The sequence below is a fragment of the Mustelus asterias genome, chromosome 20 (assembly GCF_964213995.1).
Source record: "Mustelus asterias chromosome 20, sMusAst1.hap1.1, whole genome shotgun sequence".
Lineage (NCBI taxonomy): Eukaryota > Metazoa > Chordata > Chondrichthyes > Carcharhiniformes > Triakidae > Mustelus > Mustelus asterias.
The window spans coordinates 76,097,630-76,117,405 of record NC_135820.1 but is presented as its reverse complement, the minus strand read 5'-3'; the positions used below and the strand labels follow the sequence as shown (position 1 = coordinate 76,117,405).

The window sequence follows — 19,776 nt, the reverse complement described above, 5'->3', positions numbered from 1 at the left end:
CCCCCACTTGCACATCTTGAGACACCAAAGTGGCAATTTAGCATGGCCAATTCACCTAACCTGAACATCTCTGAAGTGTGGGAGGAAACTGGAGCACCCAGAGGAAGCTCACGTAGACACGGAGAACATACAAACTCCAGACAGACTGCGAGGTGCTGTGAGGCAGCAGTGCTAACCACTATGCCACCATGCCACCCTAAAACCAGTCTCAACCAGATAATCTTGTGGCAGAAGGGGCTCATTGCAGACGGGGACTGCAATGTCAGATAGGATGAATTCTGTTTCATTTAAGCATGAATCCATACTTTTTCCCCTTCCTACATGGTAAGGTTTTTTTTTCTCTCTAGTAGACTCGTTGACCCTTTTCTGAAGCTGTTGCTATCGGTGAGACCTGGTGCTATTTACAGAGTCCGATGGAATGCAGTCCCTCGAGATTAAACATAGTCTGCACTCCTGCAAGCTGTGTTTTCAATCGGGAGGCCAGTTGCATGTTAATGCTGAGCTGCTTTTGATAAGCTGTTTGAACTAATATGTTGGGGTCTTGTGATATGAAGGCTGTGATTTTTCTGTCTGGACAGGTAGAATGTTCTAGAAATCTGTTAACTAGTTAAAATGACAGTTGGTGTGAATGAGATTTGTGATTTGTGCCTCTGTCGTTACCATTAACAACATAATTGTTCTTATACAGTTTTAATTTGCTCTTGAATTGAGGGATCTTATTTATTGACCCTACTTGTTAGTTGCCAGTCTGCTCTGTACCCCTGGGTTAGGGGTGTTGGAACAACTTGGCCGGCTTGTAGGGTGTCTGACAAGGGCAAGATTTGGCTTGTTTCCCACTGCCCCTCATTGACCACTGACTGACATTGGGCTGAAGACACAAAAGATTAGCCTCTTGGCGGCAACAAAGTGGGAGGGAGGACTGTGTAAGCCTTCAGAAGGTAAATCTAATGGTACGGTGCCCCTTTAACAGAAATCCCCTTGATATGTTGGTGTTTCTCTCGCTTGGTTGGTTCAGATAGTTATGGAGTGAACTGTTGTTGCATGTCTTCACCTCACAAGGGATCACAGATTGCCTTTTCCATCCTGAAACTTTTTTGTTTCTACTGTAGTGACAGTAGTTTGGCATCGAGTCTAGTTCCTCCTGTACTTAGGCCCTCGGGCCTGAGTCTCACCCTCCCACCGCCAGCCTTCACCTGTTTTCTTTGTTTTATAGGTATCAAAGTACCTCTTCAAAACAGGGAGTGGCTGCAAAACATTCCTTCACCAGAAGGCAATGCAGCAGAATTCATTAAATTGTGCAGCCAATCCTTCTAACATTTTTAAATTGTTGAAAATATCCTGTTTTGATGGCTGTATTTTAGATAATGCTATTGTGTCTGTGGAACTTCACAATCCAGCATTTCTCCCTCCTCTTTACTTAATGCACACTTGTAGGTTTGCTTCAGTCGCTGCCAAGTGGGTGGCACAGTGGTTAGCACTGCTGCCTCACAGCGCCAGGGACCCAGCTTCAATTACTGGCTTGGGTCACTGTCTGTGTGGAGTCTGCACGTTCTCCCCGTGTCTGCGTGGATTTCCTCCGGGTGCTCTGGTTTCTTCCCACAGTCTGAAAGACGTGCTGGTTAGGTGCATTGGCCATGCTAAATTCTCCCTCAGTGTACCTTCATTGCAGTGTTAATGTAAGCCTACTTGTGACACTAATAAATAAACTTTAAACTTAAGCGGAAGAGATTTTCTGTATATTTCTGTGTACCACTTGTTGTAGTCAGTGTCTCCAGACATATCTCCCCCATTTCAGTTCCCCTGTGCTCTCTCTTATCTCCTTTTTTTGAAGCTGACTTCTTGCAACGGGTGAGACACCAATGCCTCTCTCCAAGTCACTGTTAATTCATAGAATCATACCATGCAGGAGATACCCCTCGGGTCTGTACCGGCATGCGAGAAACACCTGACCTCCCACCTAATCCCGGTTACCAGCACTTGACCCAGGTGGGTTTGAGTCTTGTGCACTAATTGGGAGGTTCTTTGGTTGGTGGGGGAGGAGGCAAAGGGACACGTGCCCTCAAGCTGAATGACAAGAATCTATTTTTGTTGCTTGCCCCAAATCCAGAGGCTTCTTAACCTCCAGGCTTCCAAAGTGCTTTACAGCCAAAGCAGTCACCACTGTTGGAAACAATAGCAGCCAGTTTGCACATGGCAAGCTCTTGACGCACTGCCGTGTGATAACGGACTGGATAATCTGTTTGTGCTGATGTTGCTTTCAGATCACTGATTGTTGTGTTCAGTTCGCATGCCTGGGATCTCCTCTGCAGGGGGGCTTTGTGTCGCCAGTAGGTGTACTTTAGGGGAGGGGTTAGTGATAGAAGATACCTAAATGTATTCCAGAAAGAAACTTTACTCTCGAGGCAAACGCGATGAAGAGGCTGTATGGAATTTGAGCCTCTTAAATCACCCCTCTCAGAGCCTGCAGATGTTTAGAAACTCTGTCTGGGGTCACTGTCTCTCTTTCCCTCCCAACCCCCACCATTGTCCTCTGTTTCGAGTGTAAATAATATGAATGTAGAAACCATTGTCAAGCAAAACAAAGGAGGTTGGAATGACAGCCAAGTTTTTTAAAAAGGAACAGTGATTTGAAGGCCTCATTGACCCTTTGGCTACGAAAAGGCTTTTGTCACGTTGTGCGTAACCGGGGCAAGAATCCAGGTGGAGTTCTGTTTTCTCTTCAGGACCAAGGACACCGAGGAGTTTTCAACCAGCGCTGGAAATGTTAGAAAGTGAGAGAAATGGCAATGTTTTGGTGAAGGCCTGTAGGAGGAATGATTGGAACCATCCCCTTGCGCGAAGACAACATATCCAATGTTTCTTATGAAAGAAGAGCAAGAGATTCCCCACCCCTGGTGCCCTGGCCAACATTTATCCATCAACCAAATAATGATGAGGGGGGGGGGAAGGGGAGTGCTGCTTGCAAAGAGGCCATTCTTGGTCTTTGACACCAGGGAGAACAGAGAGCATGAAGAGATGCCGTGAGTTATGTATTTAAATCTCCAGTCTGGCACTTCACATTCCCCCTTTTGGTGCCGGAATGCCAAAACCAGGTCTTCTTCTAAAAAATGCGATGCCTTTCGATGTAGCGGAGATATGCGGATAATATTTCTTGCTGAGAAAGTTGTCCAGGCCCCTGTGACCGCACAAGTCAGTTGATCTCTTATTGGCAACTTTCGTTCCCTTTAACGTTTGGTTGCTGTTTGCACTGCCTGTTGATTAAGAATAACAGTGCTCTTGAGAACACCATTGCTGTCAAATCTGCCTATCCATTGTGGCCGGGTCCAGGCCCTAGCACCTCTATCTCTCGCTCCTTCTCTCTGGCATTTTATGCAGACATTTCAAGTCAGACATTTTTGTTCAATAGCTGCCCCATACTGACAGCGGAACCAATGAGATTTGACACACTTGCTGTCGAAAAGATAACCAATTGTCTCAATGTGGTCGGGCCACATTCTCACTTTAGCTTGGTGGGCCATTGAGCTGTAAATGAAATTTGTTGGCTCCTTTTGTTAGGTTGCCTCAACATTTTATCCCTTTGTGTCCTGCTTTACTGAGCATGTGCATCCTAACTGGCCATTCTACCTATCCCCAACCTCTTTGTGTTTTATTTCTTTATTTAACCACCCAGTTTCAGTGGTATTGCCGAAACCTACACTTCATTAAGAGTTTGCGGCTAAAATTGTTCATGGTTCCAAAACATTCTGGTGCAGCAGAAAACACAGCTGGCAGCATAAACTTGTATAGTACTGGTTTTTGACACGGTAAAAATGTCCCCAAGATGCTTCATGGGAGCGATTTCAAACATATTTAGTCACTGAGCCATGTAAAGAGATATTAGAACAGGTGACCAACATCTTTGATTCAACAAGTATTTCCTACAAGGAGACACTAGTACAGGGAGGACATTCCAGAGCTTAGGGACCAGGCAGCTGAAGGCACAGCAGCCAATGGTTAGAGTGATTAAAAATTGGGAGCGCTGAGATATTTTAAAATGTTGCAGAGTTCCAGCAGGGATGATTGAGGCTATAGAGGGATTTGTAAATAAGTGTACACTACCACCCCCACCCCAGTCCTGGAAGTAGCTGCCACATTCTTTAAATTCCAATTATGGCAAGGATTAAAGGGAGTTGGGAGTATTTTTATGCTAGAGGTTTATTATAATATAGAATTATACAAGCACTTTGAATTCCAAATTAATATGGCAAGAAAAGGAAGTTGGAATTTCTTTATGCAATGGGTAGGATTACACTTTATCTCAAGTTGACTTTAAACGGAGTAATTTGGAGACATTTTAAGAGACAAAAGGGTGCAAGGGAATTGTATTGAACGGGGAGACTCCCCAGTGGGACGAAGGAGAGCCAGCGCCACTCAAATCTGCTTCTTCGAAATGAAGACATATGTCAGATGTTAAAATCGCGCCATTTTACCTCTTCATGGATTTGTGTTGCTGGAAGGTCTTGGACCGCTCCCAGAAGTTACAAGTTGAGACTTGAGAAGGATCAGGAGACCATTGCGTGATCAAGATTTGAAACTGAGAATAGCGGAGTCACTCCCCATGTGTTTGGCTCAGATTAAAAATTGCTCTAATTATTGGTGTATTTCCACTCCTTTGGCATTGTCAAAGGACCCAGTGTGGTATCCACCCCGCTTAACACTGCAGCAAACAAAATCCAACTGGGAGTGGTTTGGAGAGTTGCCAAGTGTTGGCTCATTCCCTTGTTGCGACAGAGCGACCCATGCATTGCTTGGCAAGCGAGAAGTCTGTAAAATTGGCTTGTGTGCAAGGGCTGAGTTCCTTGGCCGGGAAGGAGCTGTTGCCTGTGGAAGGATGGGTGGATGTGATTTCCTCATTTTCATTCTAACCTGAAATAATTGTGATGGGAGCTTTGAGGAGTTGCTTGAGGCACCAACAGAACCAATTCTATCATCTTGAGGTCTACAGGTCCACTTTCTCCCTCTTCCCCCGCCCCCCAACAAAAATATTATTTCAGTAAATGCAACAAAATGTGGCATGGTCGGTTCAAGAGCTCCTTGTGGGGGCGCTTCCAGTCACTGGTGCAGGGATGTGAAGGCTGTGATGTTCTTGTTTACAATCTTCTATTTAGAAAAAAAATGAATTCCTTCCTCAACAGATTTGCCCTTTTTCATGAGGCAGATTGAGTGAGCGTTAATCAGATACCGAAGGTTAGATATTTAGACATTTGTGGAGATCAAGTGAGATTGCTGCCACAGAGAGATGGTTCTTTATGGTGACCATTCCATTCCCCCTGAGTTGCTAACGGGAGTATTGTGTTCAACTTGGCAAAAGGCCACTATGTAATTGCTGCAAATCCTGAACTTCATTGAGAATTAGGACATTTAATAAGCCTAAAATTAACAGCAATGACTCTTTATTACCCACCCCCCCTTCACATTTCCTTACAAATGCAACAATGAAAGCGTGACATGTATGAGTTGTTTCCTAGTTGGAAGCGATCTGTTTGCATCACCTGATGGCTAGAATCCAGTAAGTTTACAAGCTGATGAATTAGGAATTAAAAAGCATAAAATATTTCAAATTTTAGCTGTTTTTTGTCATCAACAGCCAATGCTTCTGCTTAATCTTAACCCAGGGTCACTTTTCCTGGAATATTGGATTAAGGTTGATTTGCTGCTCACCACTGTGCGTTGGTGCTGGAGGAAGTAAATGTTTAGGCTGGTGGATGGGGTGCCAAGCAAGTGAGCTGCTTAGTCCTGAGTGTTGTTGGAGCTGCGCTCATCCAGGCGAGTGGAGAGTATTCCATCACACTCCTGACTTGTGTTGTGTAGGTGGTGGACAGGCTTTGGAGAGTCGAGGCGAGCTACTCTCTGCAGTATTCCTGACTTGCTCTTGTGGTCTCAGTATTTTTTACGGTCAATCCAGCTCAGTTTTGAGTCCAGGATTTGGAGGTTGGGTAACAGAGCAGCCATGATTTAATTGAATGGTGAGACTGGCTGAAGGGCCAGTGTGTTTTGCAATTATTTTGCACGGTGACCAGGGCTATAGTCCGGGTTCAAAAGAGCCAAGCACTTTCCCTTATCTGGGATTGAATAACCATTCCAATGGGGATACCATAGTAAGAAGTTTAACAACACCAGGTTAAAGTCCAACAGGTTTATTTGGTAGCAAAAGCCACACAAGCTTTCGGAGCTGCAAGCCCCTTCTTCAGGCTTGCAGCTCCGAAAGCTTGTGTGGCTTTTGCTACTAAATAAACCTGTTGGACTTTAACCTGGTGTTGTTAAACTTCTTACTGTGTTTACCCCAGTCCAACGCCGGCATCTCCACATCATGGATACTATAGTAGACAGCCATGACTTGCAGTCCAATACACCATATGACCAATTGGAAGGGATAGGGTTAAATGGAGTAACTGGGTGCACCAAGAATAGAATCTTGCAACGCAGAGGCCATTTGGCCCAAGGTGACCGTGCCAGCTCTTTGAAAAAGCTATGCAATTTAGTCTCCCCCAACCCCAAAAACACAAAACCCTGCAAATTAATCCTCTTCACATACGTGTCAGGTTGCCTTTACAGAAGTTACTATGATTGATAGAATCTAGTTCCTCCACATTCGGGTAGTGTGTTCCAGACCTGTTTAGTTCGGGTCTTTTCTTAAAAAAAAATTCCGGAGGTTGCAGGTGAACAGATAAACGTCTCTTTCCCTGTGGCAAATCATCTGGTTAGCAGTACGTTTTTCTGACTTTGAGTTACCTGTGACTTTCCACTTGAGGCTGTTTGAATACTGATTCTAACCACCCCCTCTGCTGTTGGGTTAGTAGATGCAAATTTGACACCTGTTTCATTTCAATCAACCTGGCTTTTCAAAAAAATATATTGAAAGACATGGAGAAAATGGAGTCAAGTTACATGTGGGAACAACTATTCAACTGTACACAGAACCTGACAGCCGGTTTAATTACACCCAGAGATTGATTAAAACTGTCGGGGTAACATCCCCGCTGTAATGTACTTGAGCAATGGCCTTAAAAGGGACAGACTATACATTAACCACACAGAGCAGTGCAGCAGGGGAGGGGGCTGAGGGCGGATGGGATTTCAGTTTGACCGGTAATGACCGTGCCCGAGTTTTGCTTGGAAGTCTAAAAGATTGTAACTGTCACATGCAGCACATACAGTCTAGGTGACCCTTCCTGTGAGCAAGGTGCTGAATGCAGAATGGTGGATACGGAATGTAACTGGCACTGGCTAAAAGCGATCCTGGCAGTGGACCAGGCAGGTGATTGGGCTGTTCCAGTAACGCTGATTTTAATCAGAAAATGTGCACTTTTTGCCACCACCCGCATCTTCCATTACAACCTTTCTGTTTTTATTTCTTTAGTATTTGGGGAGTTCCTTAGCTTCTTTGTTCACTTTTGACTGTGCAAGCTATTGATCAAGCTGCAACCCGCTCTGAGCACCCAGCCGTGGCTTTTTTGTCATGGTGCTTGTGTTTTTATTTCACCTTATCACTCAAATACCGGGTGCTCGCTGGACTTCTGTGTTTACACAGCTGAAGTGTGAGGATGTTTTTGACTGGCTGACAATCTGGATCGTGCAAATGAGCAGCTAATTCAACAGCCCCTTCTTATCAACATTTTGTTATACAACAACTTGTGCCATTTTTTTTTGAAAGCGGTAAAACATCCCAAAGCATTTTGTAAGAGCGTCATTTGCTATTTTTGAGGAGACCGGTAGCCACAATATTGGTCAACTGTGCACATTCTAAAGGAGAGAGAGGGGCAGCAGGGAGCTTGGGTACTTAGACAGCGGAAAGTGTGGCCCCTGATAGTGTGACAATGGAAAATCTGAAGGAAAAAGACACCAGGTTTGGAGGAGGGCAGGTATTCCTCGGGATTGTGAGTAGATATTTCTGAATGTGGCCTGCACAGATTGGAAGGCTTTGGACTTGACCACTTTAGCACAGGAGGGGCAAAATGCAGCGCCATAGTCCTGGCATCCCTGGGTTCCATTCCTTCTAATCAACGCTCATTGTCCTTGCGTGGGCAATATGCCATTTGGGCCTATTGCAGGAGCTTGTGAAAATAGTGTCCTAGTATGCCTTAATGGAGAGGGAATTTGAAAGAAAAAGTGACTTGCACAAATTTGTTAAAGTTTTCAAGAGTAAGGAGGCTATGTTGCAACTCAGTGACTCAAAATGTCCCAAACAAATTGTGCAAGTAACCTTGTAACTACTGATTACACCTTCCCTTCCTCTCTAATTAAATTCTCTGATGGTTTAGTCCTCTTGTATATCCAAGAGGCTATCTGCAACCCACAAGTAACTGTTGTGCCATTCCATCAATGATTTGTTGTCAGTCTTGGTTCTGGGTAGAAGTCTCTGAAGGTTGTGGCTTTGTGCCCCATTCTTGGAGGTCAGTGAAGCAAACCTCCACTGGCACCCCAGCGCCATACTGAGGGATTACAGACTAATCCAATCTGCCCCATGGGGAAGGTGTTAGAAGGTCCCAAGGCACTAGGTTAGAGATTCTCTCCAGCGTCCTGGCCAGTAAGTTTAAATTACTGTGAAAGTCCCCTAGTCACCACACTCGGGCTCCTGTTCAGGGAAAATTGCACCTAAGCAGCATTTTTTTTTCAGACCATGGTAACCTGTGCAGTTAATAGCTTTATTTAGAAAAGAAATTGGTGATATGGAACATGGCGCTTCCATATCTTCCATAAAAAGGAAGCTTTTTTTTCTTTATTCTTTCATGGGATGTGGGCAAGGCCAGCATTTGTTGCCTATCCCTAACTGCCCTTGAACTGAATGGCGGTTAAGAATCAACCACATTACTGTGGTTCTGGAGTCACACGTAGGCCAGACTGGGTAGAGACAGCAGATTTCCTTTCTTAAAGGACATTAGTCATGGAGACATATACCATGGTACCAATACCCCTAATTAGCTGGGAAATTTCTGCCGACATTCCAACAGTGTGCTGTTGTCAGGAGATTAATTCCAATGAAAAAGACCCTTCTGCCCATTTGATCCTATCCTTTTTGGAATTTTACCAACCTTATTTTCTGCAGCGTCTAATTGCTTTTTAAGAAGTGGTTCTGGAAAAGCATCAAATACCTGTCATGTGGGATTGACATGCGCACACACCCAGGCTTTAAGATCATTTTTAAATGTAAATCCCACGTGACTTCAGTTCTGAACTGCAGGGAAGGCACCAGTCCGAGAGTGCAAGTGGTGCTTGTCCACAGAGAAAGTTACCCACTTGGTTTATTGTTGAGCTATTTGCTGTCACTTGCTGATGGAATGCTACATGTGTAACTGTCAGACTGATGGGCTGTAACTCTGTACTATATCTATTTTAAATCTGCAATCTCCTCTGCACATTTTTCCACTTGTAGGCTTTCCAAAGTGTAATCATTGCTCTGGTTGTGGCCCAGGTCTCTCGCTCTTGTTCCCGGCCAAGTCTTGTGTGCAGTGAACATCACTGCTGCTGCTTGGTCAGTATATAGGATGGTGCTCAGTCCCAGGTGGGTTAGCTACCTAAATTTACATCAGGGGGTCACTTGCTGTTGATGGGAATCCCAGCTGATCTCCCCTTCCTGGTAACCTGGGGTCCGTTGTGGCAGCTGATTGCTGCCCTGGTGTTTCATCCTATGGGTGTGAGTTTTGATTTGTGATTCTACTGATCAGCAACTGCAGTTTTGTGTTGGAGGTGCATGGTGTTCCTTGGCTCAAGTGTATGGGGAAACGATGATCAATGCACAGCCTCCCTCCAACTCCACATTTGCCATAACTCCCACACTCCCACACAAAAGGAGCCAAGCCAAATCTTCCACTCAGAATGGCTAGCATAGCCAGCTTCAGGGATCCGGATTCAATTCCGACCTCGGGACACTGTCTGTGTGGAGTTTGCATGACCTCCCCGTGTCTGCGTGGGTTTCCTCCGGGTGCTCTGGTTTCCTCCCATACTCCAAAGATGTGTGGGTTAGGTGGATTGGCCACGCTAAATTGCCCCTTTTAGTGTCAGGGGGATTAGCAGGGTAAATTCATGGGGTTACAGGGATAGGGTATGGGTGGAATTGTTGTCGGAGCAGACTCGATGGGCCAAATGGCCACCATCTGCACTGCAAGGATTCTATGAATCTCCCATTGTGAACCAGCATCTATCTGCTCTCCTTGAGTTGAATGTTGTTCTTGAGGACACGACACTGCAACATTAACAGGCGCAGTGGGATCAGAAATGTTCAAGTCAAATACATTAAATCATTTTTTTATTTCCTCTGGTTTTGGTCACGTTGCTATCAATGAAGTTGTCTCTTTTTTTTAAAAAATGACGAGTGAATGGAAAGATTCAGAAGATGACTTGCGGCAGAGTAGAAAGACAATGAATGCATCTGTCTCTGCCCCTCTTCCCCCTCTGTTTGCACTTAGGTCCAGGGTATATATTTATAACTTCTTTCCTGTTTACTGGCTGATCGGAATGTTGCTGCTTTAACAGTAAGAATGTCGCACTTGTTTCTGTTTAACATGTGATTTGGAGCTTGTGCTCGACTGACCTTGGAGGAGGGGGTGAGGGAGAGGGAAATGTCTCTCATTCCCACTCTCCAACCATGAAAAAGGATGAATTTAATGTTGTTTAAATGTCTGGGAACTAAACGCAATGTTCGGGTTAAGCTGCACAAGGTCTGGTTGCTGAATTGCATACTCTGTACTGGTCTGAGTATCGACTCTCTCTCTCTCATGCAGCTTTCTGAAAAGAACCACTTCAATGACCTGGAGGGTTCAGGGTTTCATGGATTAAATAAACTTTACCCTGACGAGCAAGAAGATGGCTCTGGTTTCGCCTCTGGAGATGACAATGATATGGGTAAGTATATCTCATTTCTGGTTGTGTAGTTGTACTAATCCAGGTTAATCTATGTGGGTTGGGACTTGACACACAACCACAGTCCCCTAACCCCCCTGGAGAGCCACTAAATTTCCACAAGTCTTTATTTCTGATTTCCAATATCTGCCACCTAACTTAGCTTCTTGACTCTGGAAGTTTAATTGTTGGGGACAATAGGCCAAACTCCATTGCTAGGTTCTAAGCATATTTATTTTCATCGCCACTGTCAGAGGGAGGGGGCTATCACAGCTCCTCACTATCTCTTGTGTGCAGCTGTTGATTAGTGTATAGGATTGTGTTCAGTCACAGACTGAAGTAGATGAGCTGACTTGAACACCCACCCATCCCTAATATCACATCTCCAGTGCAAGGCAGTTCTTGCACATCAATGCCCATGGCCACCTGTTTAAAACACAGTAAGAAGTCTCAGAACACCAGGTTAAAGTCCAAAAAGCAGGGTTCTTTTCGAGCCTGTTTGTGGGTTTAAGCATTTACTAGTTTGGAGTTAAAGGGCAAGCTCTTTTGTGCTTGAAGGCAAATGGAATTTTAACAGCATGCTCCCCAACAGCCCATCTTGCATAATCAATCCAATCAATCAATCTCTCTCTCTCGCATGCAATGCATTGTGCTATATGAAATTATCTCTTGCTACTTCAGAAATAAGCAAATCTCTTGCAATCCTCATCTGCAACTTGCAAAACACTCCATCACATGCTAACATTTAACCTCATTCTACATTTTAATCTGTTTAAACCACTGGGAGTTATTTTAAGCACTCTCTAACCTATAGTTTCTGCCAACATTGTATAAATTGTGGGTTTTTTTATGCAGCTTAGTTTTACAATCATTTTTGTGGCTGTTCCTTCCTCCGATGTGTGTATATTTCTCTTGTTAATTCCCTCATTTCCATTTAACTGGGCAGGATTTACAAACCATATCTCATTTATTTAAAACTATTTTACAAGTCCACTCAGTCCTTTTTTTTCCAGACGTGGGTGTAATTCCAGCTATTAAAATCTGTCTCTTTAACGAGCTGCCCATTAATTTAAGAATGGCCTGTAATCTATCTCTTCCCAGGCTTTGTGTCTTTCTGGAGGCTGGGAGAGGCCAGACAGCTCTCTGGTTGATCATTCAGGGGGATCTAACCCCCAGTGGCAAAACCTGTCCATCCTTCATTTCCCTTGGGAAGGGTGTTGATCAGTTGCCTTGAACACATCGCTTGTGAAGCTATTTTGGATTCCGCCACACTTGCTGTGGGTCTGGAGTCCGATACAAGGCAGTCTGGCCTTCACATGCAAATGACATTTTTAGAAGGAGTTGATTTTCGATGAAAAGGGAATCCGAGATGCAAGTTCTTTCCAATTCTCTCAATGGGTGGGTCAAAAACATCAAATATTTAAGGTGCCCCTCCCTTGAGTGTCCTTATTTTTGGAAGTTATTTTTTTTCCCCTCCTGTTTGCTAACTTATCCAAAATAGGCCATATGGATAAACACAAGTGAATACTTATTGAGAGCTAGAGTCAGAGGGTTAGTTGGGGTGGGAGGGTGGGGAGGGCAGGGGGGAATCTTTGACCTCTGGTTGAAATAGGAGGCATTCAGAAAGTTTGCAAGGTTTTCCTGCCACGGTTTCTGGTGGGAACTGTCACCTGTAGTAGCAAGCAGCTGAGCTGAGGAAGTGGTTTGGGTGAGGGAGCACAATGCTCATTGAAGCGAGACTACAACTTCCTGCGTTACTGTAAAATCTGCCTCCTTTCAAACCCCACATTTCCCGCCCTCGCCATCACAACGACAATTGCACCTCGTCAGTGTGCAACATTGGAAATTCCGACTCTGGGTGGAAAGAACATCAAAGGCTTCTTTGAGATGAACATCACCGATGCTGAAGCATGAGTTTAATTCTCTTCATGCCGGGGTGCGGTGGATGTCAGTGTTCATTTGACTATCCAAATATTCCTCTCCGTCACTCGCGAACAAGATGTTTCCTAATGACATGATCGCCAAACACTGCACAATTTCTAAAATAATTCCATCGCTTGCAGCCACTCCTGCTTTCTGCCCTTAACTCCTAACTGCACAGGAAGGAACCAAGCCATGCAGGCATATAAAGCTGTTACAATCCTGTGACACCCTCAAAGCACTTTGGTTACACTTGAGTGTTATTCATTGGCTGCAATGTGATGCAGAAACCGAGTCAAACTGCACAGCAAGCTCCCACAAACCTCAAATGCCATGACCAGATCACCTCTCTCTTTGTGGTGATGTTTAAGGATAAAATTTTGGCCTGGACAAGCCTGCTCTACATTGAATCGTGTCGCGGGGTATTTCATATCCACTGGAGAGGACTGAGCAGTTAACATCTCCAATTCCTCCAAACTACACTGGAGAATGAGTGATTGTCTAAATTTGTACTCCCCTCTGGAATGGAAGCCTGTAAAGTATCTGAGACCTGTGGTACCAATGCCTATGGCCTGGAGAGGTTCACCCCCACTGAGTGTGCTACCTAACTCCAAATAACATTCCCAGCACTGAAACATTTCCAAGTGATACAGCGGCTGTTTTGATTCTTATTATAGTAATATGTACAGTTTTACTTTGCGATGATATATTGCTCATTTAGACTTTGCAGATTGTAACGGTTAACCTGTTCCTTCTTTACTTGCAGATGGGCACGAAAAACCAATTGATGATGAGGTGAGATATGCTCCATTCTTTACTGACTTGCCATTGGGGTTGTATGATTTTCATTCTATGATTGTCAAGGGAGCCCAATAATAGGAATCCAGAATGGGAGGAGAGTTGTTTTCCAAAGAACTGGGTGAATTTTACGGGATTCCCCACTAACTGAAGAGATTTGGTTTTGTACAAGTTTCCCAACCACAGAATGTTACCACACAGAAAGTGGCCATTTGACACATTGTGTGTTGCAACTCTGTGCTAGACCCAACCGCTGTGGCATTGATGGCCCCTGCAGTGTCAGCTCAATGCAATGCTACAGTGTCGGCACCAATAAAGGACAACTTGACAGGAGCACAGTTGGGGTTGTTGCGATATTTTGCAGTCTGGCGCTCCGATATGTTGCTGGGTCACACAGCAGAGTTAATGAAGGTGGCAATGATTGCACTTAGTGCCAGAAAGGGGGAAGAGGAAGTGACCGAGATTACCAAAGGTCCCAATGCCTACTGGCCCTCTAGCAATGGCTGCTAGTAAGGCAGCAAAAGGGAATGACCCCATTGACAAAGGAGCTGGCATCCAACATAACACAAATAGCACATTGTGGCTTCGTTGCTCATTTTGTGTGAGAGAGAATACTGGGAGATGGTGGGGGTGAGGAAGACTAAGTATAACAGAATGGTTATTTCTACTCCAGGATGATCTGGACAATCGAATTGATGAGAGTGACATGGCTGACAATGTGGAGACCAAGATTGAGGGAAATGAAGTGCATCTGGTGAAAAATGTCCCATCACAGGACGACATCGACAACAGGGTTGCCATGGCGAGCACAAACAGCAATGGCAGCGTCTTTGAAAGCACAGAGATGCTAGCAGGTACTGTCTGACGTAATTATGTATGGAAATGATCAGTTCCAAGTATTTATACCCCCTGTCCCAAACAAAACCCACCTTGTCTAGAATTACCATTGGCTCAATTTCTGTGCTGGTATTTTCTGTTGACTCCACTCATCTTCTTGTTAATCCAGCTTTCCCTTTGAGTGCATTTATGCTATTCCCCTCCCTGTGGCTGTGAATTCCACATTCGAATCCATAAAGCTGGGTAAAGAAGTTTCTGCTGAATTCCTGATTAGATTTATTAGTGACTGGCCATGTTAAGGGTGACAAATTTCCTTTCCTAAAAGGGCGTTACACCGAAAACCAAATTATTTTTTGAAATATCTGGCTATTAGAAGCTTTCTATGCAAATGGACAGTCAGTTAGAACAGTAACTACACTTCAATGTCACGGGTGGCACAGTGGTTAGCACTGCTGCCTCACAGCGCCAGGGACCCGGTTCGATTCCCGGCTTGGGTCACTGTGCAGAGTCTGCACATTCTCTCTGTGTCTGCATGGGTTTCCTCCAGGTGCTCTGGTTTCTTCCCATAGTCTGAAAGACATGCTGGTTGGGTACACTGGCCGTGCTAAATTCCCCCTCCGTGTACCCAAATGGGTGCCGGAGTGTGGTGACTAGGGGATTTCATTGCCGTGTTAATGTAAGCCTATTTGTGACACTAATAAATAAACTTTAAAAAACACACTGTAAAGTTATGCTGATCGACTCTGTGCTCTCTTTATATTACAGCAATGATTGCTGGTGGCACTATTGGCCTTCTGTTCGCCATCCTCCTCATCCTGCTGCTTGTTTACCGCATGAGGAAGAAGGATGAAGGCAGCTACGACCTGAGCAAAAAACCCATCTACAAAAAGGCTCCAACCACTGAGTTCTATGCATAAGCTTCACGGGTGCCTGAGCTTCTGAACAACAGACTTTATATTCTTTCCAAGAGCTTCCGCCTTAACACGTCAAAGACAAAAAGTGGAGCCAAATTCTGCAACTAGTTTTTTTTAAAAAACCTCGGCAATTTTTTTTATATATAACATATACATCTGTGTGCATTATATATATAAAAAAACCCCCACACAAATCCACAAAGTGCTGGAAAAAATGTTGTCTAACCCAGATTAAAAAGATTTTAAAGCATTTTCGAATTGGGATGTCTGGATTAAAAAAAAAACACATCTGTTATTGCCCGCCCGAGTATTTCTACCAAGATCTGCTGAGGAGGGAACGACGAAAGGTTTCACATTTCTGATCCCTGAAATTGGAACTGATTTTTCAATACTGCCGTTTCTAGACGGGCAGGGATATCCACGGATTTTCCCAGAAATCTACGGATAAACACTAATTGGCAACTTGATCAATGATGTTAAGAACAGCAGGTGTATTTCTACATTTCTTCTGAGTTTTAAAAAAATATCTGACTGCTCACACAAGTTGCCGCCCACCTCCCCTCCCACACAGAAAACTATTTGGCACCTACATTTCATCTTGACCACAAAACAAATTGGAATTTGTATAAATGGGTTAGAGACATACATAATCATAGATTGTAGTATTTTATTACAAATACTAATAACGTGTTTCTATAACATCACTGTCAAGAATTCTGTAAGAGCTGGTTCTAACTAAAAATTTCATGCTTTTTTAAAAAAAAAATAATTTATCTATCTTAAAATATTTTAATTGCCGCCTCTTCACTTATTTCAAGGTGTGATTTTATTTTTTAAAAATGTATGTTTCAGATGAATGATGTTTTAGTTCTAGGATGATGTACCTTTCTGCCATTTTTATTTTGTGAATATGATTAGGTTTCATACTGGAATGGTTACTATTTTAGTAATCAGTACATCACAGGATAATGTGGGGTCAGTCATTCTGAAAGTGACGGAGTGAAATGTTTTCTGTGTTATTTTTGAAGAACGAGGGTTTCTTTTTGTGTGTGTTTTTTTTATTTTTAAATTTAACCCTGTCCCTGGAAATGCCCTTTTTTTTTTACATCCTGGAGATGTGCAGACTATGTGCTGCCTCTCCATTCCTCATCCAATTTGACCCCGGCCCATATTGTTACTAGGGGACTGTGTAGACATTCTGTGCAAGAAACATGCAAAAGTCAAACACTTTGGGTTCAAGTTCCTATTCCTGGGCACTTGAGGTTGTTGTTTATTATCCTCTCATTTACACTAACCCACCAGTCATCCGCATATCCATCGTTTCCTGCTGTAGTAGGGCGCAGCCCGTGGCCTTTGCTGTTTTTTTTCTCTCCCAAGTCATTGATGTAACTGAACCTATGGCTGCGTTCCTCAGTCAGTGTTCATGAGAATAAGATCCCTTGACGATTAGAATGATTCTTTGAAAGATGTTTTTTTTAAAGAACATCAAATGCCAAAGTTTTTAAACGCAACTCTCTTTACTTTTCCACTCAGACTGTTGGGGAAACCTGAGCTTCAGCCTAAACTAAACCTTCCAATGCCTCAGAATGCAGGCACATCCTGTTTTTGTGTACAAAAAAAATTAATGGGAGAGCAATTTATGGATTAAATTATTTTATAAATAAAGGAATCTTTTATCTTGCATTTGTGCAGCTGTAGATCCTATGCAAAAAGACTTTTGATGTTTTGTCTTTCCATGCTCATTTTCAACGTAATGTCATTTCAATTCAGAAACACTAAAGAGAAAATTCCCTTCAGATCGCCCCTCCTGTGGAAAAGCTGAACTTTCAATCGGTATCCACTTGAGACTAAGAAAGACACTAATCAGAGTGTTGATGGTGCCAGCCCTGTTTGAGAGGCCAAACTGATTATATAGCAATAAAAGCAATTTAAGATGTTTTTTTCCTGAAGCAAGCTTACCGTTTTTTAAATAGTTTTGTAATAAAATTTACCATGGGCCTTTTTGCATTGTTCAGAGTAAGATTGACTGAACTGGCCACAGAGGAGCTTTAAGGACAAGGCCCTGAGTGTTATGTTTTTACAGAGAGAGAGTTTAGCGAGGGAAGTTGCAGACCTTTGGGCCTAGGTGGTTAATGGTTTGGTTTTAAACACTCATGGGAATTCAGTAAGGGCGAGTGCTATGCCAAAGGCAAGAGAACTTTGGTTTTAAGCAGTTTCTTTTGATGCCTTTTCCTCTGCGCATTTTGGGCAAATCGACCAATTCCCAACCACGCCCCATTCTCTTCCTTATTGTGGCAATCCCAGGTTTAAGGCATCCTTTCAATTCTGCGGGAATAGGACTCCTTTCAATAGATCTAATGGACAAAAAAAATTAAGCAGAATTGCAATTGATAAAGTGGTGCTTTATTGTGCACAGCTGTGTTCTAATCCTGTCCAAACCTGCAGGATTCTGCATACTGTGGGTTGCTGGTTAACATTGGTTTAATTTTCTGTGAACTAAATTAAATGATGAATTGAATCTGGCTATAATCTGACCCATCCACCTACCAGGTGGATAAGCAAGAAGGTGGCTGGAGGAGATGATGGCTTTCAAACTGGGCCTTTCTCAATAAGGCCTCCATGGGCTTGTTGCTTTGCAAGGGCTGAGAGGCAGCTTGTACCCTGGATTACTATACAAAAAAAACCATTTTGATGGCTCAGTCAGTTGTGTTGATATTTGTAGAGTTATGTGGCCAAAACCCAATGTCCAGCCATTATTCCCATCTCATCAGCTACTCAGTAAATGGGATTGAAGCTTTCTTTTTAAATAAAGAGTTTGTTTCTAACTCTTTGTGCTCATTTACTGGCTGCTGCAGTATTTGAAAAGCTCACCCAGGTACAGAACTCTAGAAAAGTATAAAGTATAATTTTTTTGGTTCTGCGATTTAAAACTATATATTTTGGTACAGAAATAAGAATTTGTGATTTTTTTTGGATTAATATTGGTGTAAATACTAATAGCAACATTCTTAATGGTGGCTTGATGTGCGGGTGGGATTGGATTTTATAAACGAGTAGACCAACTCCTTTTGAAAAACTCCAACATTCCCACCCCCTGGTCCACTCCCTTGTGCGACCAATTGGTGACTGTGGAGTTGCATGCCACCCTTGGTGCTATTACACGCAAATATAAAGTGTCATATCATATAACTGGAGTGAGAGATTCCAGCATTGTGTGTTTATTGGCCCTTAAAAAGTGAAGCTTCTTTCCTTGGCCCATGCAAGCTTCAAATAACTGCAGGGTAAATAAAGTTTTTGGGTAAGGGAGGAAGCTTCATGCATTTTACAGTGCATCACCACCTGCTCACTGAAGATATTAGGATTGGTTTGAGAGTCGGGACTGTTTTTGGATCAGAAATATTCTGCTTATTGTTGCTCTTGCTTTCCCACTGTGCAATACTTGCAAGCACATGAAGCTGTTGCGATGCATAAGCAGAGTAGGGTGAAAGAGGAGCAAGAGAAAGATCAATTCCTCCTCCCTTTATATTCATGGGAGGTGTTGGGGAGATGAGCAGACAACACCATTTCTTGCTCCCTATTATATTCCAAGTATGATCAATGCCAGTTTGTGGGACTTCTAGGTTAGAACTTCCAATGAGTGAGTTTGGCACTGGTGGGTGCAACGTAAGTTCCAATTTTGGTACTCTGAATATCTTTTTTTTGTACATGCTGAATTCAGTTGTCTAGTCTTTGTAGTGATCCACATGGTAATTTCCAGTACTGTCAGAGATCTGTGGGTGCAATTTGCAGTGCGGGGTAGCTCGCCACTTTTCCATCCCTCCCATATTGTCCTCCGTTCATTTCAAGGGGGGGAGTGGGGTAAGTGGCTGTTGCATAAGTACCAGCATTGCTCCTGATCCATCGGAATTCCGATGGGCAGATTAGGTTAAAATTGCTTCCCCAGTATTCCAAACTGTCTTAGTACCAGTGGGAAAACTGTAACTTGTCTTCCTGTTGACTAACTCATTTGTCCATGGAGAAAAGTGATTTGCTATTTTCAGATCTGTACATATTCATATGTTTAATTTGTTCTGTTACTGGATGTATTATGTATAAATAAAACATTATCTTTACACAAAAATGTCAGTTTCTTTCCTTGCATTTAGTTAAAGACTTCTTCTGATCTCAGGATGTGCCAAAGCACTTTACAGCCAATGAGGTTCTTTTGAAATGTAGTCACTGTAGAATAGGAAAGACTGCACCTGGCTCACACACAACAAGTCCCACAAAAGGTAACCTGATAATCATCAGGTAATTGCTTCTTGGTGAAGTTTAAAAATTCCCCTGTTCCTCTTTGAAATGGTGGCCATGGAATCTTTTGTCAACCTGCCCAGGAAGAAAGGGTCTCTGTTTACTGTCCAAAGATGTCCCTCAGAGTGCAGCACTCTCT

General features: G+C 43.3%; 1 protein-coding gene across 1 annotated transcript; it reads left to right on the top strand.

Moving 5' to 3' along the window:
- The first annotated feature begins 10,524 nt into the window (after nt 1–10,524).
- On the top strand, nt 10,525–19,467 carry sdc4 (syndecan 4). The gene is made up of 4 exons (XM_078236882.1): nt 10,525–10,881; nt 13,565–13,593; nt 14,270–14,450; nt 15,199–19,467. Exons 1-4 carry the CDS (start codon nt 10,635–10,637, stop codon nt 15,348–15,350), a joined length of 609 nt encoding a protein of 202 aa, XP_078093008.1. The 5' UTR covers nt 10,525–10,634; the 3' UTR covers nt 15,351–19,467.
- The last annotated feature ends 309 nt before the right edge of the window (nt 19,468–19,776 follow it).

Bases quoted from the DNA above. Each gene is read 5' to 3' on its own strand.
- sdc4 (XM_078236882.1), top strand. From the start codon at position 10,635: ATGAATTTAATGTTGTTTAAATGTCTGGGAACTAAACGCAATGTTCGG. The intron at 10,882-13,564 runs GTAAGTATATCT...CTTTACTTGCAG, and splicing joins TGGAGATGACAATGATATGG to ATGGGCACGAAAAACCAATT. The intron at 14,451-15,198 runs GTACTGTCTGAC...TTTATATTACAG, and splicing joins AAGCACAGAGATGCTAGCAG to CAATGATTGCTGGTGGCACT.